Here is a 26,964-nt window from a genome sequence, read left to right as displayed (position 1 = left end):
ATGGTCCAGGTGAACTTGAGGTTGGGGTGGAAAGTGTTAATAAAGTTGATGAACTGTTCGAGCTCCTCGTGGGAGCACGAGGCGGTGTCAAAACAGTCATCGATGTAGCGGAGGAAGAGTTGGGGGATAGTGCCAGTGTAGCTGCGGAAGAGGGACTGTTCCACATATGCTACAAAGAGGCAGGCTTGGCTTGTGCCCATGCGAGTTCCCATGGCCACCCCCTTAGTTGGTAGGAAGTAGGAGGAGTTGAAGGAGAAGTTGTTAAGGGTAAGGACGAGTTCGGTTAAGCGGATAAGGGTGGTGGTGGAGGAGGACTGGTTGGGCCTGTGAGAGAGGAAGATGCGGAGGGCTTTTAGGCCATCTGCATGGGGAATAAAGAAGGGTCCCGACATCAGCTTTCCTGCTCCTCTAATTGGCCTGGCCTGATGTGTTCCTGAAGCTCCACACTGTGTTATCTTGCCTTGTTACTTCTTCCCAAAGTGCACCACCTCACACCTTTCAGGGTTAACTTCTGACACTGATGTGCTCTCTGACCAGTCCTTCTATATTCTTCTATAAGCTAAGACCTCCTTCTTCACTGTCAACCAGTCTGTCAATTTTCGTACTATCCACAAACTTACTTATCATTCCCCCACCTCTAACATCTACACTGTTTATATCTATGTCACAAAAAAAAGGAACTCAGTACTGATTTCTTTGGTACAATTAGGCACTGGCCTCCAGTCTTGAAAACTGCCATCTACCTCCCTCTGTATCTTGTCACTAAGCCAACTTTATATTCAACTTGCTAAGTAACCCAGGATCCCAAATGCTTTTACCTCCTTTTTCAGTTTCCCATGTCAAAGGCCTTCCTGAAAGCCATGTATGACTATATTAACTGCATTACCCTCTTGTTCACCTGAAAAAATTCCACATGATTTGTTAGGCATTAACTCTCTCTGACAAAGCCACGCTGACTATCCCTGATCAAGCTATGTCTCTCTAAATGGGGAATTATTTTCTCCTTTGTTTTTCTACTTTAGTAAGAAGGACTGTAATGATTAACTTTTTAACTTTGTTTTCCTTATTTTTCTGTTTTGTAACTAAAATTTTGAAACTACGTATCTTTGTACCTACGATCGTGCCTTAAGTGGCAAATTGTAATTTTCACTACTTGCGTGAGTACGTGTGACAATAAATCTAATTCAATTGAATTCTTTCAGAATTTTCTCACTGATGTGAGAATCACTGGTCTGTAGTTCCCTGGTCATTTAGGAGGAATGACTGACTTAGTGACTTTTTAAAAACCTTTCATTGATATTTATTTGGTCACCTTCAATCACACTTCTCCCCAAAGAAGACTGAAAATACACCTTTAACAGGCATTTTCATTTCTCATCAAAAATTCCTTTTAAATTTGTTTCTGTACAGTAATAACATAATATTAATATATTCAATGAATTTCATGGCAACCTTTTTTTTTTTTACCTAAGTCCATTTGAATCACAGCATTGGCTTTCTTTCATACGTGAGTATGATAAAGTGGTAGCTATAGCATGTGTCTTTCCCTGTGATTTGAATCATGTTTAATTGTATGGCTGGAGAATTAAACTCTACTGAAACAATGATAAGTTACTGCTCCAGAATTTCTCCAAAAATAAGTCACAGGATTGTGGTCAGCGTAAGTAATAGTTTCTTTACCATTGGTGACATAAATGTCAAGCTGATACAGTGCCAACACAAGGCTCACTGTCTTTTCCTCTACTTTTCCATATTTCTGTTGACATGCATTTACTTTATTCAAACAAAAATCTTTACGACTCACTTGATTTTAAAACTGCCACATTGGGTGAATATCAGATTCATTGACTTGTTTTAATCATGTCACTGCCATTGTGAACTTAATCTCTTCCCTTACTTGACCTAATTCCTCTGAATTGAAATTGTCAGAAGTTGTTTTATAGGTCACATGTACCCTGCATATCTTCCAGAAAGTTATCTAATCTTCTAACTACCTCTGCAGTTGTGAGTCATAACTGAGTGTGGTGAGTGGGTGCATGCCAATTGTGGCGGAGTCTGGTGACGGTGTGGGGGTGGTGGGGGGCGCGGTGGCGGGGAAGGAGGCAGTGGATGTGTCTGCTTGTTAATAGTATAATGTGTGAATGGGAAGGTGAGCTGTGTGTTTTGGAGTGGCTGGATTTTACAATCCAAAGTGTAACAGGGTTCTTGAACAGTGTACATGTTTATACCATAAAGTGTGATGAGGATTATGAGCACTTTCCTGGAGAGTCTGTGGTTTATAGTATAAGTATGATGAGGATAGGGAGACCGTGATTGCGATGGGGAGCAGTATGATGGGGCTGGGGAGAGCGTGATGGGGATGAAGAGAGCATGTGACAGGGCCGGCGAGCAGCGTGTCAGGACAGGGAGTAGATTGTTGGTGATTGAGCCAATACAGTGTGGACCTGGAGGAACACAGTAGGTCAGACAGCACCAGAGGAGCTTGGAAAGTCCATGTTTCAGATTTACATCCTTCATGAGTTCTGATGTTATTAATTATTTTCACTATTTCTTTTCAATAGTCTGTATCGAGTTTCCTTTCTGCTCCCTTTCAGGTATCACCTTCCAGAACCCACAGCTTGTATTGTAAAAATAATTCTCCTAATTTGCACTCCGGTTCCTTTGCCAATTTCTGAAAATTTTTGGCAACAAGTCATTGACCTCTTTCCTTACAGGCATCAATATCCACTTGTTAACTCTGTACCATCCCTTATTTTGTGTACATCTATTAAATTTATAATTGGCCTTTTTGGTTTTTAGGAGAACAAGTGGATCATCTCCCATATCTTTGTATTACTGATGATGCTCATATCCATTGCCCTTCAATAAATCTCCTTAAGGCTTTGACTTCTGAGAAATTGAAGTGGAGAAACTTGGAGCAGGAAAGATCGTTCAGTCCTTAGAGTCTGCTTTGCCATTCAATAAGATCATGGCTGATTATCAATCTCAATGCCATTTTCCAACTTTCTCCCCATCTTCTCAATGCCATTAATTTCTAGAAGTTTACGTATGCCTTTTTTGCCGTTCAATGACATGGCCTGTACAACCTTCTTTGGTAGAGAATTCCACAGGTTCATTTCCCATTTGAGTGAAGACATTTCTCTTTGTCTCCTGTCCTAAATGAGTTACCTCATATCGTAAGACTGTCATCCCTGGTTCTCTACTTCTTGGCCAGGGAAAACATCCTTCCTGCATTTAGTCTGTCCAGCTGTGGTAGCACTTGTGTACATTTAAATCAGATCCCCTCTCATCTTTCTAAGCTCTAGTGAATACTGGCCCAGTCAAACCAATCTCTCCTCACAGGATAGTCCTGTCATCTCAAGTATCGACTTAATGACTGTCCGTTGCATTTAACTGGGGAGATCAAAACTGCACACAATACTGCAGGTGTGGTCTCAGCAAGACCTTGCGTAATTGCACTAAGACATTTCTACTTCTGAACTCGGAGCCTCTTGCAATGAAGGCCAGTTTGACTTCTTAATTGCTTACTGCACCTGCCTGTTTACTTTCATTGATTGGAGTATGAGAACACCCAGATCCCTTTGTACGCTTTCCAATATACCTCAATTTAAATGATACATTTTATTTCTGTTCTTCACACCAAAGTTTATAACTTCACATTTGGCCACTGCATCTGCCATGTGTTTGTCCACTCACTCAACTTGCCTGTATGACCTTGCCAATCCATGCCAATATACTTTATATCCCATGTACTTTAAATTTGTCCACTAACCTCTTCTAAGGGATCTTATCAAAAGCCTTCTGAAAATACAAATACACCATACTTAACAGTTTTCCTTCATGTCTTCTTCTAGTTAGAACCTCAAAAAAATTCCAGTAGGTTTGTTGAGCACGATTTGCCTGTCACAAATCCATGCTAGCTTTGTCCAATCCTGTCCATGGTTTCCAAATGTTCTGTTTTTGCTTCTTTTATAACAGACTTCGGCATTTTCCTCACTATTGATATGAGGTAACTGGTCTGTACTTGACAACTTCCTCCTCTCTCTGTTTTTTGGAATAATCTATATAGAGACTGCTCCACAGCATTTTAAAAGATGACCACCAATGTATCTGACATTTCCAGGGCTGCTACTTTTAGTACTCTGGAATGTAGATTATCAGGCCCTAAGTATTTGTTGGCCTTTAACCCCATTAATTTCCGTTTTCTTACCAATACTGCTTTTCCTCAATTCCACCCTCTTACTAAACTCTCCTAACATTTCTGGGAGGTTATTTATGCCCTTGTTTGTGGAAAAAAATCCCCAAGTATGTGATCAATTCTTCTGCCATTTCTTTGTTCCCAATTATAATTTTTCCAAAGTCTGACACTTTGTCTTTTCTAATCTTTTCTCTTAACATATTTATTTACAATCAGCTTTAATGTCCCCTGCAATTTGACTCTCAACCCATTATTTTTCTCCCTCTTGGTAGAATTACTCGTCCTCTTTTGCTAAATTCTAAAATGTTCCCAGTCCTGAGGTTAGCGCTTTTTCTGGCAATATTATACGTTTCCTCTTTGGATCTAAAGTATCCTTAATTTCTTTTTATAAACCATGGTTGAGCCACCTTTCTTCTTTTATTTTTGCGCTAGATGGGAATGTATAATTGTTGTAATTCATGCATGTGTTCTTCAAATGTGAACTATTGCCTATCCACTTTCAGTCCCTTTTAGGAAGGTTCCCCAATCCATCCTTGCCAATCTACATCTCAACCTCACAGTTCCCTTTATTTACAGTCAGGACCCGAGTTTCAGAGTTGACAAATTTGCACTCCAACTTTGTGAACAATTCTATTGTTATATGGTTAGCTTTCACCAATGAATTCCACACATCAACATTGTTAATTAATCTCTTCTCACTGCTCAAAACCTTGTCTAGAATAGCCTGTTCTCTGTTTGGTTCCTCAAATATATTTGTCTTAAAAAAAACACATACACAATCTAGGAAATTCTCCTCCACAACACCATTGTTAGTTTGGTGTCTCCAATCTCCCTCTCTAAAATAAACCAGGTTAAAACCCACCCCTTAAAGCCATAGCATCATCACAAATAGCTACTAATGTGGACTATTAGTAGCTGAGAATGGGTTGTGTGTGGTAGCAGTCCATCAGATGACACAGCCTGGTGTGTGGGGTGGGGGAAAGATGGGAGAAAGTCCTCAAGACCTAAAATTGTTGAACTTGATATTGAGTTCAGAAGGCTGCAGAGTTCTCGAGTGAAAAATAAGAAGGTGTATTTGGGGCCTTGGATAATGAGGAGTGAGGATGTATACAGGTAGGTGTTATATCTTCTGCAATTGCGAGGGAAGGTGCCATGGTGTGTGAGAATGTGTTGGGAATGAAGGAGGAGTGGACCAGGGTGTCCTGGAGGGACCAGACCCTGTGGAAGGCCGACATAGGAGGAGAGAGGAATATGTGTCTAATGGTGCCATCCTGCTGGAGGTGGTGGAAGTAGATACTGTTGGGATGGTAGCTGAGGACAAGAGAGACCCTATTGCTGTTGTGGGAGGGAAGAGAGGGCTTGAGGGAGATTTTTTCCCCTACTTGAATCAAGCTGGGACCAGAGTTCTAGCAAATTGCATAACTAGGGCTGTGGATAGAGCTTTAAACTAAACAGTGGCAGAGTGCGTTGGGTTTAGTTGCATGAAAACTTAAAGGGGGATAAGTCAAAATATTGTTATGACATTTGCAGATGACACAGACAGGTGGCAGGACAGACGGTGTTGAGGAACCGAGGAGGCTGCAAAAGGATTTGGACAGGCAAAGAGTGGACAAAAGTTGAAATACAACGCAGGAAAGTGTGACATTATGCACTTTATTAGGGGGAATAGAGATGTAGACTATTTCCTAAATAGGAAAAGCCATTGAAAATCTGAAGCATAAAGGCACTTGGAGCAAGTTTTGGATTTGCTAATGGTTAACGTGCTGGTTCGGTTGGCAGTTAGGAAGGATTAGAATACGAGAGCAGGGATGTATTGCTAAGGCTGTGTAAGGCTCTGCTCAGACTGCATTTGAAATATTGTGAGCAGTTTTAGACTCCATGTCTAATGAAAGATGTGCTGGCATTAAGAGGAGGTTTTCAGAAATGATCTCGGGGATAAAATGCTTGTCCATGTGAGGAGCAGTTGAGCACTCTGGGTTTATACTTGACATAGTTCAGAAGGACGGGGGTGGGGAGGTCAATCTCACTGAAACTTAGAGAATACTGAAAGGCCTGGATAGAGTGGACAAGGAGAAGATGTTACCACTAGTAAGAGAGACTAGGATCCAAGGGCACAGCCTCAGAGTCAAGGGATGACCTTGAACTGAAATCAGGAATTTCTCCAACCAGGTGGTTAATCTGTGGATTTTATTACTGCAGAGGGCTGTGGAGGCCAAGTAATTGAGAATATATGTTCTTGATTAGTAAGGGGATCAAGGGTTACTGCGAGAAGGCAGGATAATGTCTTTTGGCGACAGAATATTTTCTTTCTTCTTCCAAGTCATGTACATAGTAAACAGTTGTGGTCCCAACACTGATCCCTTTGGAACCCCACTGGTAATGGGTCGTCAACCTGAAAAAGTACCCTTTATCCCCAGTACTTCTCTATCCATACCAATAAACTACTTCCAATACCATAGGCTCTTATGAGTTAACTTTCTGTGAGGTACCTTGTCAAATGCCTCCTGAAAGTTCAAATACAACACATCTACTGATTCCCCTCTATACACTCTGGTTGAGACTTCCTTGATAACTTCTAATAAATTTGTCAGACGTGATTTCCCTTTCGTGAAGCCGTGTTGACTCTGCTTTATTAGACTATGATTTTCCAAATGTTTTGTTATTACTTCCTTAATACTTGATTCCAATACTTTTCCAATAATGATTGTTTAGCTAATCGACCTGTAGTTAGCTGATTTTTGCCTCCCCTTTTTTGGATAGTGGTGTCATGTTGATTATTTTCCAATCTTCCAGACTTCTGTAGAATCCAATGATTTTTGCAAGATTAGAACCAGTGCACCCGCATTCTCTGTAGCGACCTCTTTCCAGATCCTAGGATGCAGCCTTCAGGCTTTAGCCCCATTAGATTGCCTAATGCTGCTACTTCTCTTTTGAAGAATTTTTGAATTATTTGAGGTACCTTATTTCACTCTAATCAACAGTCATTTTCTTAAGTCTTTAGAGACCTTGCTTTACTTCCCTTATGTTTGTTGCCTTATTATATCAGCCCTAAGTTTCTCAGTTAAATCCGACCTTAGCTACTTGTTCAAAAAATGTATACTTTTTTGAACTTTTGGCAATTTGCAGACAATCCCCAGCAACAGTTTCTTAACAACCGATAATGTTACAGTTTTTCTGTGATGTTGCTCTTTTTCTCACTCTTTCGAACTCAGTATGAGCTGCTCCCTTGCAGGTCCCACTGCCCCTCTCACTCCGTGCTGCTCCCTTGCAGGTCCTAGTGCCTCTCTCACTCTGTGCTGCTTCCTCGCAGTTCCCACGGCCTCTCCCATTCCCAAATTCAGTGATGTAGAGCTTGAGCCTCCACAATGATTTATATCTTCCCACCGTGTCCATTCAAATAGTTTCAGATCCATGACTGCTATTTGACCCAATGGAATTCACTTTTGCAAAGTTGGGTGAGACATCAGTTAAATGTCTTCTGAAAGTTAATACACATATCATCAATTGCAGTACCTTCAATCGTTTACCACGGTTCAACAAAAAATTCAGTCTGGTTTGTCACATGCAATTAAGTTTTAACAAATCTGTACTGGTGTTCATTTATTACCTTCACCGCTGAAACAGGATAGGAGGTAGTGTTTCACCCCCTTTGTTCATCAGTTTGTCTGCAACCACTATATGTGAAAAACAAATGGCTGTATTTCTGTGATAACCTGATGCACAGGTTGGGTATGACTCAAGGCAGAGCTAATTCGTTTTTTGTGAAGTTCTGAATCTCTGGAATCTTTTTCACAGGATTCATTAGGTTTGGGAGATATGGCAAATTGCCTTTTTTAAAAAAGTGTTGTAGGTTGTTTATTCTAAAGTATTGTTGCTTATGTTTTAATGTTGTGGATTGATTAATCTGCTGCGTTGGAATTTGTCAGTGCTTTCAAAGTTTTCAGAGCAGGTTGTTGAATTAGCCTGAAAGCATTCAGATGTTGATGAGATGGAAACTCTGAATAATAGGCTGTATTTTTTTTTCAGCTTTGTTTGTGCAGAGAATCAAACAGGCAGGGAAACAGCTCAAAGGAAAAACTGTATCTTTGTAATAACGTGCATCTAAGATGGCGTGGCAGAAGTTTACACACTGCCCTTACCACTTGCATTTTCCAAATGATAATTTTGTGTGGTGGATAGCTTCCAACCAAGGTTGCCTGGTTACTAGGTTAATTCCTTTCCCCCTTTTTTTAAAGGAGCGATATAATATGCAATTTAGGAGTCCCCTGGTATCACCCCTCAGCAAAGGAGGATTGAAAGGTTGAGATCAGAGCCTCCACTGTTGTCACCTTGAGTTTTTTCTGTTATGTTGCTAGGTGTATTAGTTTGGAATATTATCCCTCTCCTTTCCCATGACATTGGCAACATTCTCTGTCTTAAGGGAGACTGATGCAAAGCATTTTTTTAATCATAGATTATAGAATCCCCATAGCGTGGGACAGGCCATTCGGCCCAACTAGTCCACACCAACCCTTCAAAGTGCATCTCACCCAGACCTTTTCCCCCTACCCTATCCCTGTAACCATGCATTTCCCATGGCTAACGTACCTAATCCTATACATCCTTGAACACTATGGGTAATTTAGCATGGCTGATCTACCTAACTTGCTCATCTTTAGACCGTGGAAGGAAACCAGACTACCCGGTGGAAACCCACGCAGACACAGGGAGAATGTGCAAACTCCACAAAGCGGGTTGCCTGAGGCTGGAATCAAACCCAAGTCCCTGGTGCTGTGAGGCAACCGTGCTAGCCACTGTGCTGCCATTAATTTTGTAATTCAGTCATACCCCTTTTCCACGACGAAATCTCCTTTTAGCTCCTGAGCAACATTTGCCTAATGTTTTCTTTGTATAGATAAAATACTTCTGGTTTCCTTTCTTCTTCCTCAATAATCTATTCTCATGCTCTCTCTATTATCTTCAAACTCTTTGTTTTATATATATATTTGGTCCTCACCTCTGTGAACCTTACATAAACTTCTGTATCTTGTCTCAGTTGTTTGTTTCCAGAAACATTGAGCTTTTGATGCACTTTCTTTCCCCCTTGAGAGTCTACCTTCCCTTAAAGGACCATGTCCAGTTTGAAAGTCTCTCATTGGTCAACCACTGTTTTGCCGACCAGTTTTTGATTTCAGTCCACCATTTTCAGATCCTTTTTTGAATCACCGAATTTAGCTCTCTTTCAGTGAGGTTTCGTCACCTTTTTCCTTCTGCTTTTCCGTAACTGATCCAAGTACTGTGCTCATCACTTTAAAATCAGCTGCATTTGTTCCTCAACCACCCCCCCCCACACCCACCTCAAGAAAACCCTTTTGTCTATGTTGTGTATTTTCTCTGGCATGCTATTGTGTTTTACTCAGTCTGTATTAAGATTGTTGGTCCTGTTGTCAATATTGCTGTTAGTTTTGCACCTTCCTGAAATTTGTGTGTAGATCTTCTCTCCCATGCCTTCGCATTGTTTTGGTGGCCTATTGTATTAAATCAGTATTAAGCTACTATCGTAGTCTATTAAATATGGCCTTCAGCAAAGTTGCCGCAGCTGTTTGCCACATCAAAATAGTGAGGCTGAAGCATGTGGGAGTACCTGGATGCAAGCATGACCCAGGGTAAACATGTCTGCGTTAAGTATTTACAGCTTAAGTAGCTTTGGCTTAGAAGTTATAAGCTGGAGGCAATTGTCCAACAGATTGGAGAGTCTTTCATCATCTTTGGATGAGTGTACAGGGTATAGGGTGATAAGCAAGCTGACCATGGTGCTGTGGTACATCGTGGAAGACATTTGAGTGGGAGGAGCGAAAAGGAATGTAGTAACAATAGGGACTATAGTGAGGGAGATTAAACTGTTCTCTGCACCAAAGAGCAAGAGTCCAGACGACAGTGTTACCCAGACAGTTGCAAGATTTGGGACATCTGCTAATGGCTGGAGAGGACTTGCAGTGATGGTTGGAGGTGGTTGTGGTTGTAACAGACAGGAAAAGGCAAGAGGTTCTGCATAGTCAGTATGAGGAGCTCAATGCCAAATTAAGCTGAACGTGAAAGGTCGTAATCTGTGGTTGATTTCTTGAACTACATGTAAATTGGCGTATGATGAATAAGATTTGAGCAACGGGTGGTTCAAAGACAAGGGTGGTGAAGTGGGTTCTGGTTCATGCAGCACTGTCATCAGACCTGGGGAAAGTGGGCTGATTACTGTTGGGACAGTCTTCACCTGAACAATGCTGGGGCTGGTGTCCTGTGTGCCCCGTAACGGGAAAGTAGAGAGGGTTTAAATTAGTAGGGGCAAGGGTCAAATGTGGAGAGCTGTGGTGAATCTAGGTGTAGAGACAAGGTGATTGAGGCATGTACTAATATAAGAAAAGATACACCCGTTGTAACAGAACAGGATATTGATGAGAGAGCGAGGAAACAAAAGGAGGCATATGATGCATACTGGAATAATAATTACAACAGAAATCAGGAAGAGTATCTCAAATGCAGGAGAGGCTAAGAGCAAGTGTGAGGAAAGGATTGCAGGCTACACTAAAACAAATAAAGCGTTCTTCAAATATAGCAAGAAATATTAGTGATGGATAGAGTGGGTACATGACATAAGATGTAGGAGCAGAATTATGCCACTTGGCTCCTTGAGTCTGCTCCACCCTTTGATTATGTCTAATACTGTTTCTCAAACCTATTCTCCTGCCTTGAACCATAACCCTTGATCCCCTTACTAATCAATAACATATTTACCTCTGTCTTAAGTCTCAATGATTTGATCTCCACAGCTGTCTCTGGGTGAATTCAACAGATTAACCACCCTCTGGCTGAAGAACTTCCTCCTCATTTCAGCTCTAAAGTGTTCTCCCCTCACTCTGAGGCTGTGCAGGCTGGTCCTGGTCTCTCTTAGTAGTGGAAAGAGCTTCCCCATGTCCACTGTATTGAGGGCTCTCAGAATTCTGTAAGTTTCAATCAGATGCCCCCCCCCACCCCTCCAAATCCTTTTAAATTCCGTCGAGTATAGACCCACAGTCCTCAACCGCTCCTGATATGATGAACCCTTCATTCCCAGAATCATTCTTGTAAACCTCCTCTGGACCCCCTCCAGTGCCAGAGCATGCTTCATTAAATATGGGGCCCAAAACTACTCTTAATATTCCAAGTATATTCAGTTCAGAGCCTCATAAAGTCTCAGTAGTACATCTATGCTGTTGCATTATAGCTCTCGTGAAATGATTGCTAAGTAGCATTTGCTGCCTTAACTGCCAACTGAGCCTGCATGGGGGAACTGCAACAACTGCCTATTCCTGTGTGTCGCAAAAGCAAAATGGGTGAGAGGGCCGATCCATAGCTTACAAAGGAAATAGGAGATAGTATCCGGTCCGAGTAAGAAGCATACAGATTGGCCAAGAAAAATTGTAAATCTGAGGATTGGGAGCAGTTTACAATTCAGCAAAGAAAGACCAAGGGCTTGATTAAGAAGGGGAAAATAGATTACGAAGGTAAGCCTGCAGGGAACATAAGAGCTGATGCTTAGAGTTTCTATAGGTACGTGAATAGAAAGAGATTGGTAAAGAAAAATGTAGGACTCCTACGAACAGAAATGGGGTATGTATAATAGGGGACAAAGAAAAGGCTGAGGAATTGATTACATACTTTGATTCTGTCCTCATAAAAGAGGACACAAATTAGATACCAGAATTGTTGGAGAATGCAAGATTTTGTGGGAGGGAAGAACTGAGGGAGATCAATATTAGTAGAGAAATTATGCTGGGAAAATTGTTGGGATTGAGGGCCGATAAATCCCCAGGGCCTGATAACTTACATCCCAGAGTACTTAAGGAAGTAGTTCCAAAAATAGTGGATGCGTTGGTGGTCATCTTCCAGGATTCTATACACTCTGGAACAGTTCCTGCAGATTGGAGGGTGGCTAATGTCACTCCAGTATTCATAAAGGGAAGTAGAGAGAAAGCAGGGAGTTATAGACCGGTGAGCCTAACATCGGTATTGGGGAAAATTCTCGAATCCATTGTCAAGGATTTTGTAGCAGAGCATTTAGAAAGCAGTGGCAGGATCAGACAGTCAGCATGGATTTATGAAGGGGAAATTATGTTTGATAAATCTGTTGGAATTCTATGAAGATGTAATGAGTAGAGTTGACAAGGGGGAGACAGTCAATGTAGTATATTTGGACTTCCAGAAATCGTTTGACCAAGTCCCACATAGGAGATTAATGTGCAAGATTAAATCGCGTGGGATTGGGGGAAGTGTATTGAGGTGGATCAGAAACTGGTTGGCAGAGAGCAAACAAAGAGTAGGAATTAATGGGTCCTTTTCAAATTGGCAGGCAGTAACTAGTGTAGTGCCAAAGGGTTTAGTGCTGGGACCCCAGCTATTCACAGTATATATTAACGCTTTGGATGAGGGAACAAAATGTAACATCTCCAAGTTTGCGGATGATACCAAGTTGGGTGAGAGGGTGAACTGTGAGGAGGATGCAGAGATCCTTCAGCATGATCTGGACAGGTTGAGTGAGTGGGCAAATCAATGGCAGATTCAGTATAATTTGGATAAATGTGAGGTTATTCACTTCAGAAGCTAGACAGTCAACATGGCTTTGTCAAGGGCAGATCTTGTCTGACAAATTTAATTGAGTTCTTTTGACGAGGTGACACAGGCAGTGGATGAGGGTAGTGCTGTGGATGTTCTATATTTGGACTTTGAGAAAGCATTTGGTATGGTTCTACATAGCATGTTAGTAAATTAGAAATGTTTGGGATTGATTGGCCCTTGGCAGCATGGATTAGAAGTTGGCTAAAGGATAAGAAACAGAGGGTACGTATAGGTAGGCATTTCTCAGATTGGAGATGAGTTGAAAGTAGTGTCCCCTGTGGATTGGTGTTTGGACCCTTGCTTTTTCTGGTTTCTATAAATGATTTGGAGATGGGAGTTGAGGGCAAAATATCTTAATTTTGCAGATGATACTATACTAGGGAGAATATTGAATTGTGAGGTTGATGCTAAGGGACTTCAGAGGGTCATTGACAGGTTGGACAAATGGGCAGACACCTGGGAGATGAAGTGCAATGCAGAGAAATGTGAGGTAATGCATTTTGGTAACTGAAACACGGACAGACAAATACAAGCTCAATAGTACAGCTTTGAGGGGAGTACAAGAGGCGAAGGACCTCCAGGTTCATGCGCATGGTTCTCTGAAGATGGCCAGTCAAGTTGAAACAGTTGTTAACAAGGCTTATAGAATCCTTGGGTTCATAAATAGAGTCATAGACTATAAAAGCAAGGAAGTGATGGTACACCTCTACAAATTATTGGCCAAACCCCATTCGGAATATTATGTGCAGTTCTGATCTCCTTATTTAAGGAAGGATGCTAAAGCCCTGGAGAGAGTTTGAAGGAGATTTACTAGAACAATAACAGGGATGAGGGATTTGAGACACAAGGAAAGGTTAAACAAATTGGGCTTATTTCCCTTGGAGCAGAGAAGATTAAGATGTGACCTTATTGAGGTGTTCAAAATAATGAACAATTTTGACAGGAAAAAGAAGAATGCTCTATTTTTACTAGTTGGTATGTTAGTTGTTAGGGATCACAATTTCAAGATTGTCAGCAGAGACCTGGTAGTGAGATGAGAAGAAATGTCTTAGAGCTGTTAGGATTTGGAATGTGCTGCCCGGGAGAGTAGTGGAGGTGGATTCATAGGACGTTTCAAAAGAGACCTGGATATATATTTTAAGTGATGAATTTAGAGGACTACAGAGATAGGGCTGGAGAATGGAACTAGCTAGGTTCTTCTTTTTGCCAGACAGGATGGGTCGCATAACCTCTTTCTGTACTGTAAAATTCTGTGATAGAAAGAGCACATCTAAGAGTAAGCTAACAGGTGACTTAGGGGTTACAAAAAGAATGGAAGAATAGAAGTTTGAAACTAAATGCTCTGTCTCTAAGCATGTCATGTCCACAATAAAACAGACAATGTGATGACACAGGTAACTATCATTTGATAGTCATTGTAGAGACATAGCTGCAGGATGACTTGGATTGGCACCTGAATCCTGAATGCAGAAGAGTTGGGAAGTACAGCAGGCTAGAAAAGATGAAAGAGTGGCCCTGTTAGTTAATTCAGGTATTATCACATTACAGAGGAATGACTTAAGTTCAGGAAACTAGAATGTGGAAGTAGTGTGGGTGGAGATGAGAAATGATACAGGCAAGAAATCACTTGTGGAAGTGGTGTACAGGCCCCTGAGTAGTAACAGGGCAGTTGGACAGCGTATGAAGGAAGAAATAATGTGAGCTTGCCAGAAAGGTACAATGATGATCATGGTCAGGATTGTGGTGGGCAGGGAGGGGGTTTCATGTACATATTGTGTGGAAAAGTCGATTGGGTACTCTTGACGAAGAACTTACTGAATATCCTTTGTGTAATTTCTTAGGACATCACATTCTGGTGCCGTCCAGTGTGTCTGGTCTGCTAGATCTTGTATTGTTCACATAGTTTTGTGAAAGGAAATCATGTTTAACTAATTTATTGGAGTTCCTTGAAATGATCAATGCAGAATAGATGTTGTGTAATTAAGATTTCCACTAGGCATATGATCAGTTGCAGTAGTAAAGGTTGTTGTGGAAAATTAAAGCTCTTTGATTTGATTTGTTTTGATTTGTTGTTGTCACATATACCCAGGTACAATGAAAAGTTTGTTTGTGTGCAGTACAGGCAGATCATACCATATAAAGTGCGTAAGGGTAACAGGACGGTGAGGAATACAATGTTACGGCTGCAGCGCAGGCGCACAGAGAGCAAGATCAACATTAAATTTAAAATTTGAGAGGTCCATTCAGAAGACTAATAGCAGGGAAGAAGCTGTTCTTGAATGTGTTGGTACTTGTGTTTAAACTTTTTTTATCTTCTGCTCGACAGGAGAGGTTGGAAGACATTATAACCGAGGTGGGAGGGGTCTTCGATTATGCTGCTGCCTTCCTGAGGCAGTGAGAAGTGTGGATTGAGTCAATGGATGGAAGGTTGGCTTGTGTAATGGGCTGGGCTGTGTTCACAACTCTCTATGGTTTCTTACAGTCTTGGGCAGAGCAGTTGCCATACCAAGCCACGATGCACCCGGATAGGATGTTTTCTATGGGGCATCTATAAGAATTGGTAAGTCCTGGTGGACATGCCGAATTTCCTTAACTTCCTGAGGAAGTACAGGTGTTATTGTGCTTTCTTGACCATTGCATCAATGTGGTGGACCAGGACAGATTGTTGGGTGGTTATCACCCCTAGGATCTTGACACTCCAGACCATCTCCACCTCAGCCCCATTGATGTAAGCAGGGGCATGCCCTCAGCCTTGCTTCCAGATGTCAGTGACCAGCTCTTTGTTTTGCTGACATTGAGGGAGAGATTATCTTTACACCATGCCGACAAGCATTTTTTTGTTCGATTCATTTTTTGTGGGATGTGGGCATCGCTGGCTGGCCAGCATTTCTTGCCCATCCCTAGTTGCCATTGAGAAGGTGGTGGTGAGCTGCCTTCTTGAACTGCTGCATTCCTTCTGCTTTGGGTTGACCCAACAATGCTATTAGGGAGGGAATTCCAGGACTTTGACCCAGCGACAGTGAAGGAACGACGATATATTTCCAAGTCAGGATGTTTAGTGGCTTGGAGGGGAACTTGGAGGTGGTGGTGTTCCCATATATCTGCTGCCCTTGTCCTTCTAGATCGAAGAGGTCGTGGGTTTGGAAGGTGCTGTCTGAGGATCTTTGGTGAATTTCTGCAATGCATCTTGTAGATATTTATCTCTTTCCTGTATTCTGTCTCGTCATTGAGATCTGGCCTATGTCTCTGGTGTCATTAGTGAACTTGTAGATAGAGTTCGGATAAAATTTGGCCACACAGTCATGATTGCACAGGGTATATGATAAGGGGCTGAGTCCACAGCTGAGTCCGGGATGCCAGTGTTGTGGATTATTGTGGAGGAAGTGGTGTTGCCTGTTCTTAGAGATTGCGGTTTGTGGGCCAGGAAGTTGAGGATCCAGTTGCAGAGGACGGAGCAGAGACCTAGGTGTCGGAGTTTGGAAATTAGTTTAGTTAAAATTATAGTATTGAAGGCAGAGCTGTAGTCAATAAATAGGATCCTGACGTGGGTATCCATGTTACCTAGATGTTTCAGGGATGAGTGTAGGGCCAGGGAGATGGTGTTTGCTGTAGACCTGTTGCAACGGTAGGCAAATTGCAAGGGACCAAGGCAGGCTTGGAGGCTAGTGTTGATATGGGCCATGACTAACCCCTCAAAAGCACATCATAATTGTGGAGATCAGAGCCGCTGGGAGGTAGTCATTGAGGCACACCGCATGACATCTCTTTGGTACTGGGATGGTGGTGGTCTTCTTGAAGAAGTGGAGACTTCAGATCGTAGTAAGAAGAGGTTAAAGATGTCAGCGAATACTTCTGCCAGCTGATATGCGCAGGATTGAGTACATGGTTGGGGGCTCACTTTTCAAGGGATCCCTGTCAAATAGGCTGATCTGATGTCTGCAGCAGTGACTGAGTGAACAGGTGTGTCTGAGGCTGTGGGGGCAGGTGACACTGTTTCACTGACCTTCTGTTCAAAACGAGCGTAAAATGCATTGAGCGCATCAGAGAGATGTATTTTTGTCTGCTATTTGCTTTGTAGCCCATTATGTCATGTAGGCTTTGCCACAAATGACGGGTGTCTGTGTGATTGGTTTGGGTCTCTACCTTAGTCCATATTGCCTCTTGACATCTCTAATGGCCTTATGCAGGTCGTGTCTGGATTTCCTGCAAAGATCAGGGTCATCCGACTTAAATACCACATGGACTTCAATAGATAATGGATCTCTTGGTTCTTCTTTGATTTCCGGTTGGGGAATGTTCAGATTAACTTCTTTAGCACGCAGTCTTCTACGCACTTGCCAATGAAATCTGTAACAGTAGTGGCGTAATCATTTAGGTTGTCCGCTGAGTTCTTGAATATGGACCAATCCACCAATTCCAAACAGTCCTACAGAAACTCTTCCGCTTCCTCAGGCCAGCACAGTGCTGCTTTCTGTACTCGGTTCTCATGTTTCAATTTCTGCTTGTAAGCTGGGAGGAGGAACACTGCTCATGGTGTAGGGTATAACATTTGCATGGATAGAAGGTTGCTTAGCTCACAGGAGAAAAGCATAAATGCTTGTCTTTTGCTTGGTACGGTGGTGTGCCACAGAGATCAGTATTAGGACTGCAACTCTTTAAATTTATGGAAATGACTTAGATGAAGGGACAAAGGTACAGTTGCTAACTTTGCTCTTGATTATGATGCATCGAGCTGGGACATCAACCAAGGCTTCAGTACAACATCTTATCTTTGATAGTGCCTTTGATACTTACCAACGTCTCAGCATGACACTGATTTATGTTTACGTGGCATGCTATTTCAATCCCCCTCTGGTGACTGTATGCACCTCGTTCAATGCTGGTTTGTACCCTAAAACTCCAGCTTAGCTCAAACTACAGCTCAATATAACTCAATCTTTCCTCTTCTCCCATGGTGTCACTAGGGACCACTTACTCCCTGTCCCCACCATCTTGTCTTTGGGAGGACCATTTTGTTTGTAGGCATTTGCTGTTGCTGTGAGCCCATTATCAGCATACCTGCCAGCCTTATTCAGGGCCTGATTACCCTCAACCACGCATCCAGCTTCATAGAAAACAACTTAGCACTGTGCTGATGTCAGGCTGACTGACATTAACAGTGAATTAAAATGACCAGCCAGCTTTTATTCCCAAACATCAAGCGACCATATCGTGATCAATCTGACATTGGATCTGCCTGACACTGCACTTCATACTGCTATGGTTGTACATTCTACAAAGGCCCTGATGGCTCAGCAGTTTCTATTGTGTCAGGGTGAGACTGTATGTGCTACATTGCCTCCCGCTTCACCCAGTTGCTGCTCCAACCTGCTGCAGTGTGTTTGTTCAGTCTGAGCTGTCCCTTACGTGTCTTCCAGGTCCTACAAATCTCAGCTTTGCCCCCCGCCCCTCCCCCGTTCTCCAGCTGCTGTGGTCTGAGGTCTCAAGTGCACACACACACTCTTATGTGTGAGCTGTGCCCTAGCCTGCTGCACCTGTCTCCATTTGTCTGCAGAGTTTTTTAAAAGAAAAAGCATTTTTATTGTTCCCATTTTGAAAACTTGTGGGCCTTATCCTGTTACTGCCCTCAGCTTTGCCTTTGATAATGTCTTCCTTCAAACTGGACTTCTTACCGGAGATGATGGTGGACCACTGCACCCTGAGTTCCAATTCCGTGTGAGTACAAAGCCCAGCTTCTGTGCAGTTTGTGGCTCATGCTGTTAGGGCTCTATGATAAGCTTTTACCATGGACGAGCTTTGCCAGCATTCGATCATTCTGCCTCCGATCCTCTGACACTCAAACTTGAATGCTTATTCTCTGTTCTCTGTACGGTCCCTGCATTCTTTTGCTAACTATCCACCTGGTTATCTTACTCGCTTGCCTTCTGCACAGCTCTCACTCACTCTGCCCAAACCCTTGCCCCATCGCTTGCTCACTGTATTGCCTGCACACCCTTCCCCTCTGCATGATTGTTGCACCCTTTCACCCGCGGTTTATACAATCCTTGCTTGCACTTTCCTTCAGACCCTGTGCCCTCATGCATGTGCTCTGCCTGCGCTTGTGCTCGAGCCTGCGCTCTGCCTGGCTCCAACTACCTGGTGTGGGAGAGATTTCATTTCTCTGGGTGAAGAGATTTCTCCTCATCTCAGTCCTCAATGGCCTACTCTGTATCCTTAAACTGTGACCCCTGTCTCTGCACCCCTTGGTCTTTTGTGCATTTACTTTGTCTAGTTCTTTTAGATCTTATTGGTTTCAATGAGATTCTCCCCCCTTGTTCTTCAAAATTCCAGTGAATATAGATCTAACCAATCCAGTGTCTCTTTGTACGTCAGCTCTGCCATTCCAGAAATCAGTCTGGTGAACGTCCTATATACCCAGAAAATCCTGCCTCGGATGAGACTCAAAACTGCGTGATCTCACTATTGGTAATTGCTGCAACACATTCCTGTACTTGCACTCTAATTCTCTTGCTGTGAATGCCAACGCAGCATTTGCAACCTTCACTGCTTGCTGCACCTGTATGTTTCCTTTGATGGGTGTGGAAAGTTACCCAGGTTCCGTTGTACCTCCCCCCTTTCCTAATCTATTGCCAGTCAGATAATCTGCCTTCCTGTTTTTGCTACAAAAGTGGATATCTCAAATTTATCCACATACTTCATCTGTTATGCATTTGCTTACTCACTCAACTTGTCCAACTCACACTGATGCACCTTGCCAACCTCCTATCAGTTCACTCGCCCACCCAGTTTTGCACCATCGGCAAATTTGGAGACATTACATCTAATTCCCTCATCAAAATCATTAATGCATATTGTGGAAAACTTCACTCTGCACTTCACTCTGCTGTACTCCATTAGTCACTGGCTGCTACTTGTAAACTGCCCTATTTAATCCTACTCTTTATTTCCTGTCTGCCAACCAGTTCTCTATCCATATTGGTACAGTACCCCAATCCCACGTGCTTTAGTTTTACAGATTAATCTCTTATGTGGGACCTTATCGAAATCCTTCTGAAAATCCAAGTAAACCACGTCCACTAGTTCTCTCTTACCAACTCTCCTAGTTACATCCTCGCAAAATTTCAGTAGATTTGTCGAGTGTACTTTCGTCATCTACAATCCACGTTGACTTTAGATGTTGGTGTGCTTGCCGAGCTGGGAGGTTTGATAGCAGATGTTTCATCCCCTTACGAGGTGACATCCTCAGTGCTGTGGAGCCTCCTCTGAAGTGCTGTTGTCTTGTGCCGGTTCAAATTTATATGGTCTGGTTTTTGCTGCTTCTGGTAGGTGCTGGTTCCGGTTGTGCATTGTAATGGTTGGTATATTGGGTCTAATTCAAAATGTTTGTTGATGGAGTCCATGGATGAATACCAAGCCTCCAAGAATTCCCTGGATGTCCTCTGTTTGACTTGTCTTATGATAGTAGTGTTGCCCCAGTTGAAAGTGATGTTTTATCTCGTCTGTGTGTATTGAAACCAAGGACATCTGGTCGTGTCGTTTAATTGCTAACTGGTGTTCGTGGATGCGGGTTGCTAGTTGTCTGCCTGTTTGTCCCACCTAGTGTTTTGTGCAGTCTCCGCATGGTATCCTGTAAACTACATTCGTCCTGTCCATGGTATCTATTGGGTTTTTAACCCTGGTCAGTTGCTGTCTTAACGTGGCTGCACTTAGAGAGGGAACAAAATGTCTGCTACCAAACCTCCCAGCTCAGCGAACACACCAACATCTAATAACCAGCGCCCGAGTTACAAATCTTCATTTAAACCCTGATCGTGTTGACTCTGTTGGATTCTGTCACTCTTTTCCAAGTGCTCTGCTATTAATTCTCTTATAATGGACTCTGTAGCATTTTCCCTACCAGTAAGGCTAACTCGTCTATAATTCCATCTTCTCTTACCTTTTTAAATACTGGGGCTACACTTGCTACCCTCCAGCCCATAGGAACTGTTCAGAGTCTATGGAATCTTAAAGAATAACCACCAACTCATTTCAGTATTTCTGGGACCATTTCCTTAAGTACTGAGATATAAATTGTCAGGAACTGGGGATTTGTTGGCCTTTAATTCCATCTGTTTCCCTAGATTCCATTTCCCTGCTAATGCTCATTTCTTCTCTCTCTCGCTAAACCCTCTGATCCCCACCATTTGTCTCCTCCTTTGTAAAGACAGAATCAAAATATATATTTAGTTGTTATACCATCTCTTTGCTCCTGTTCCTCACTGTAAGGGATCTACATTTCTCTTCACTAAGCTTTTTCTCTTCACATACCTATAGAAGTTTATACAAACAGTTTGCATGTTCCTTGCAAATTTATCCATGTAATTTATTATCCCACTCTTAATCAATCCCTTTGGTCTCCTGTGCTGAAATGTAAACTGCTCCCAGTCTTCAGGTCTGCTGCTTTTTAATGGTCAATTTGTCTGCCTCTTCCTTGGATTGAATATTATCCCTATTTTCCCTTGTTAGCCATGCTCAGGCCACGTTTCTCACTTGATTTTTGAACCAGACAGGAGTAAACAATTGTTTGAGTTCGTCCTGAGCTGTTCAAAGTAACCTTTCCCAATTTGTCATAGCCGGTTTGCACCTCATAACATCATAATTTCCTCTATTTAGATTCAAGACCCTTGTCTCAGAGTCAACTATCTCATTCTCCATCTTTATGAAGAATTCTATCATACTGCAGTCACTTTGCTCTAAAGGGCCTTGCACAGTTAGATTATAATGAGAAAGGAGTAATTGACACGATATCTCATCTAGGATGGCTTGTTCTTTGGTTAGTCCCTTAATGTATTGATCCAGAAAGCCATCTCTTACATACCCCAGGAATAATTCCTCTCTGGCATTGTTACTTGTTTCATTTGCTCGATCTGTGTATTAAGGTTACCCATAATAATTTTCATAAGCCATGTAAAGGCCCAGCAGAGGCTGTGCTACAGTGACATACAGTAAGGAGAAAGTTGTTCTGGGAATTCTCAATATTGACTCCAGACTCCGTGAAGTTTCATGGTATCACATCATGGAAGCCTCCAGCTGATTACCACAAACTGCCTCCCCTTGGCTGCTGAATCAATACCCCTCTATGTTGAGCAACACTTGGAGGATGCACTGAGGGTGGCAAGAGTACTGAATCAACTCTGAGTGGGAGATTTTGATGTCCACCACCAAGAGTGGCTAGGCAGCAGTGCTGCTGATCAAGTTGGTCAGGTCCGAAAAGGCGTTGTTGTTAGACTTCGTCTGCGGTAGGTAGTGAGGGAGCCAACAAGAAGGAAAAACATACTTGACCTCACCCTCACCAGTCTGCCACCTGCAGATGTATATGTCCATGATCTAAGAGTGACCATTGCACAGGCCTTGTGGAGACAAAGTCCTGCCTTCACATTGCGAATACCCTCCATTGTGTTGTGTGGGGCTGTCACCTTGCTAAATGGAGTAGACTTCAAACAGATCTAGCAGCTCAAGACTTGGCGTTCATGAGGCACTGTGGGCCATCAGTAGCAGCAGAATCATACTCTAATGCAATCTGGAAATTCATGGCCTGGTATATTCCCCCCCACTCTATCCTTGCCATCAAACCAAGGGACCAACTGCAATTCAGTGAAGAGTGCAGGAGGGCACGTCAGGAGGAGCACCAGGCATGGTCACAAAGGAGGTGTCAACCTGTTGATCGTACAGAACAGAATTATTTGCATGCCAAACAGCATAATGCTTTTAATGTTTGGAGTCTGACGAATAAGGCAGATGTGTTGACATGTTCCAATAAAGATATTGGTATAGAAATCAGGGATGAGGTCTATGATACAATTAAAGAAATTAACATAACAGAGAGAGGTTTTGAGTCATCTGGCAGGCTTAAAACTAGATAAATCTCCAGAGCCAAATGAAATGTATCCCAGGTTGTTGGGTGAGGCAAGGGAGGAAATAGCAGGGGTGCATAAAAAATTTTCAATTCTTCTCAAGCCACAAGAAGAGAATGAACGACAGCTAATGTGATACCATTATTCAAGAAGGAAGCAAGGGAACTACAGGCTGTTCAGTCTAACCTCAGTGATGCGGAAACTTTGAAGCAATTCTGAGTGACAGAACGAATCTGCATTTGGAGGGGTGGGGATTAATCAAGAACAGCCAGCATGGTTTTGTTAAGGGTAGGTGATGTCTGACTAACTTGAATTTTTTTGAAGAAGTGACCAGGTATGCAGATGAGGACAGTGCTTTTGATGTCATCTACTTGGTCTTCTGCAGGGCTTTTGATAAGGCCCCGCATGGGAGACTGATAACAATGGTAAGAGCCCATGGGATTCCAGGAAATCTGGCAAATAGATCCTCAATTGGCTGAGTGATATGGTGATAGTTGAGGGCTGCTTTTCCCTCTGGATGTCTGTGTCCAGTGGTGTTCCACAGGGGTCAAAGTTAGGGCTCTTGCTGTTTATAGTACATTTAAATGGTTTACACTGAATGTAGGAGGATTGGTCAGTAAGTTTGCAGATGATACAAAAATTGGTAGGGTGGTAGATAGTGAAGAAGACAGCCTTAGACTGCAAGAGAATGTATGAGCTGGTCAGATGAGTTGTTTGGTGGTATATGGGATTTAATCTGGATAAATGTGAGGTGATGCACTTGGGCAGGATAAATGAGGCAAGGGAATACATGATGAGAGTGTGCATGTACAAAGGTTCTTTTAAGGTATCAGGACAGATGGGGAAGTAAAGCATATGGGATATTATTAGTTGAGACATAGAGTTGTAAGAGCAGGGAGCTTATGCTGGGACTATATAAGTTATTGATTAGGCCACAGCTAGAGTACTGTGTGCAGTTCTGGAGTCCACATTATAAAAGGGATGTGAAGCAGTGGAGGTGGCCTTCGTTCCATCAAGTCTGTATCACTAAAAATATGCTACTGCGTACACTATTCCACTTTCCCATTGGCCTGAATGTTATGACACTTCAAGCGCTCGTCCAAGTACTTTTTAAAAGCTAAGGTTTCCCACCTCAACTACCCTCAGTCAATGCATTTCAGACCCCCACAACCCACTGGGTAAGAAAAGTTTTCCTCAAATCCCCTCTAAAGCTTTTGCCTTCTGCTTTGAAATCATGCCGCCTTGACCCTTCAACTAAGGGGAACAGCTGCCACCCTCATTCACCTCTACTCCAAACTTATCTGTTCCAAAGAAGAAAATCCATGCATATCCAGCCTCTCTTCATACCTGAAATGTTTCATCTCTGGTAACATCCTGGTGAATCTCCTTTGCAGCCCCTCCAATGCAATCAAATCCTGCCAATAGTGTCGTGACCAGAATTATGCACAGTAATCCAATTGGAGCCGAATCAAAGTTCTGTACAGCTCCAACATGTCCTCCCTGCTCTTAAATTTATGCTATGACTAATGAAGGCAAGTGTTCTTAACTACCCTATTAACCTGAGGTGCAGAGGAGGTTTACCAGGATGTTCCTTGGCCTGGAGTGTTTCAGTTATGAAGAGGGATTGGACCGTCTAGGATTGTTTACCTAAGAGCAGAGGAGATTGAGAGGAGACACGATTGAGATGTCGAAGATTAGGAGGGGCATAGGTAGGAACTTCTCTCGTTTAATGGAGGGATCACTGACCAGAGGGCATAGAATGAAGGTATAAGGCAGAAGGTTTAGAGAAAGTGTGAGGAAAAACTTTTTCAGCCAGAGGGTGGTGGTAATCAGGGACTCACTGCTTCTAAGGGTGGTGGAGGCAGATGTTCTCATAACATTTCCTAAGTTTTTAGATATGCATTTGTAATGACAAAGCATACAAGACTCATGCTGGAAACTGGGATTATAGTAGGTGGTTGTTTTTGACCAGCATGAACACAATGGGCCAAAAGGCCTTTTTCTACAGATTTTGATGACTCTAATTCAGTTCATTTAACGTGATGCCAAGAAATGGCTGGAAGCACTAGATACTGCAAAGGCTATGGGCCATGACAACATTTCAGCAATAGTGCTGAAGACCCATGTTCCAGAACTTGCTGCTCCCTTAGGAAAACTGTTTGTGTACAGCTACAGCACTGGAATCTACCTGACAAAATAAAAACTCTGCCGGTGAATTCCAGAAATGAGGTATGAGAAAATAGTCCTTGACATCAAGGAGCCCTAGCAAAACTAGAACCAATAGATATTAGGGGAAATGTCTCTCCTATTTGGAGTCATACCTAGCACAAAGGAAGGTGATTGTGGTTGAAGTTTGGTCATCTCAGCTCCTTCAGCAATGACCTTCCCTCTATCATAAGGTCAGAGTGCGGATGCTTGTTGACGATTGCAAAATGATCCGCACCGTTTGTGACACCCCAGATACCGAACTGGTCCGTGTTCAAAGGCAACAAGATCTGGACAGTATTTCAGCTTGGGGCTTGGAAAGTGGCAAGTAACATTCATGCCACACAAATGCCAGGCAATGGCCATCACCAGTAAGAGATGATCTAACCACTGCCCCTTGACATTTAACGGTGTTACCATCACTGAATTTCCCACTATCAACATCGTGGAGGTTACCATTGACCAGAAACTGAATTGGACTACAACATAAATACAATGGCTACAAGAGCAGCTCAGAGGCTAGTAATACTGCAGTGACACATCTCCTGACTCCCCAAGGCCTGCCCACCATCTACAAGACACAAATCAGGAGTGTGATGGAATACTCCCCACTCCTGGAGGAGTGCAACTCCGAAAACATCCAAGAAGCTTGATACCATCAAGGACAAAATAGCCTTCTTGATTGGCACCACATCCACAAACATTATCTCCCCACCACTGGGACTCAGGGAGCACTGTGTACTGTCTGCACTGCACAAGTTCACCAAGTATCCTTAGACAGCACCTACCAAACCCATGATCACTTCTGTCTAGAAGAGCAAAGGCAACAGATACTTGGGAGAAACACCACATTTTGATAGAAGGGTGATATATTTCCAAGTCAGGATGGCGAGTGGCTTGGAGAGAGACTTGCAGGTGGTGGATCTGCTGTCCTAATCCTTCTCAAGGTATTGTTGTTGGTTTAGAAGGTGCTGTCTAAAGACCCTGGATAAATTTCTGCAATCATTCTTGTAGTTGGTATACGCTGCTGCAACTGAGCGTTGATGGTGGAGGGAATGGAGGTTGTGGCTGTCAATCAGCTGCCTGGCCTTGGATAGTGTCAACTTCTTGTGTTGTTCAAGCTACACACATCCTGGCATCTGTGGAGTGCTCCATCATGCTCCTGTCTTGTGCCTTGGTGGACAAGCATGAGGGGCATAATTTTCAAGTGAAAGACAAGAGATTTCGGGCAGATTTGAGGAAAAGCTTTTTCACCCAGAGGGTGGTAGGAATCTGGAGTACACTACCTGAAAGAGTAGTTGAAGCAGGAATCCTCACAACATTTAAAAAGTACTTGGATGAGCAATTGAAATGTTGTAGCATTCAAGGCTGTGGGCTTAGCATGGGAAAGTGGGACTAGTGCAGTTGTATAATGTTTTTGGTGGCACAGACTCAATGGACTGAAGGATCTCTTCTGTACTCTATGATTCTATGGTCAGGAGTCAGGATTGCCCAAAAACTGTCTGTCTTGACAGGAGGTATGTTGGAGGGGATTTGACATGAGTATCATGACCTGAAACTTCGGAGTTTTCGATTACATAAGAACATAAGGACTAGGAGCAGGAGTAGGCCATCTGGCCCCTCTAGTCTGCCCCGCCATTTAATAAGATCATGGCTGATCTTTTTGAGACTCAGCTCCACTTACCCGCCCACTCACCATAACCCTTAATTCGTTTACTGTTCAAAAATTTATCTAGCCTCGCCTTAAAAACATTCAGTGAGGTAGCTTCAACCGCTTCACTGGGCAGGGAATTCCACAGATTCACAACCCTTTGGGTGAAGAAGTTCCTCCTGACCTCAGTCCTACATCTGCTGCCCTTTATTTTGAGGCGATGCCCTCTAGTCCTAGTTTCACCTGCTAGCAGAAACAACCTCCCTGCCTCCACCTTATCTATTCCCTTCATAATCTTATATGTTTCTGTAAGATCTCCCCTCATTCTTCTGAATTCCAATGAGTATAATCCCAGTCTACTCAGTCTCTCCTCATAATCCAATCCTCTC

At 42.8% G+C, this 26,964-nt stretch overlaps 1 protein-coding gene across 8 annotated transcripts in view; it reads left to right on the top strand.

The window, feature by feature from the left end:
- Window positions 1-26,964, top strand: part of celf1 (cugbp, Elav-like family member 1) — a 91,297-nt gene that overhangs the window by 8,590 nt on the left and 55,743 nt on the right. The window contains exon 3 of one of the 8 annotated variants that reach the window (XM_048606945.1): window positions 18,457-18,541. The exons of the other annotated variants lie outside the window; for them this stretch is intronic. Coding sequence (XP_048462902.1) covers window positions 18,471-18,541 — 71 coding nt within the window. The 5' untranslated portion in view covers window positions 18,457-18,470. The remainder of the gene's footprint in view (window positions 1-18,456; window positions 18,542-26,964) is intronic. 8 annotated transcript variants of the gene reach the window in all.

The sequence above is a fragment of the Rhincodon typus genome, chromosome 17 (assembly GCF_021869965.1).
Source record: "Rhincodon typus isolate 14 chromosome 17, sRhiTyp1.1, whole genome shotgun sequence".
NCBI lineage: Eukaryota > Metazoa > Chordata > Chondrichthyes > Orectolobiformes > Rhincodontidae > Rhincodon > Rhincodon typus.
Note: the sequence above shows the minus strand (reverse complement) of the source record. Positions and strands in the feature narration are given on the sequence as shown.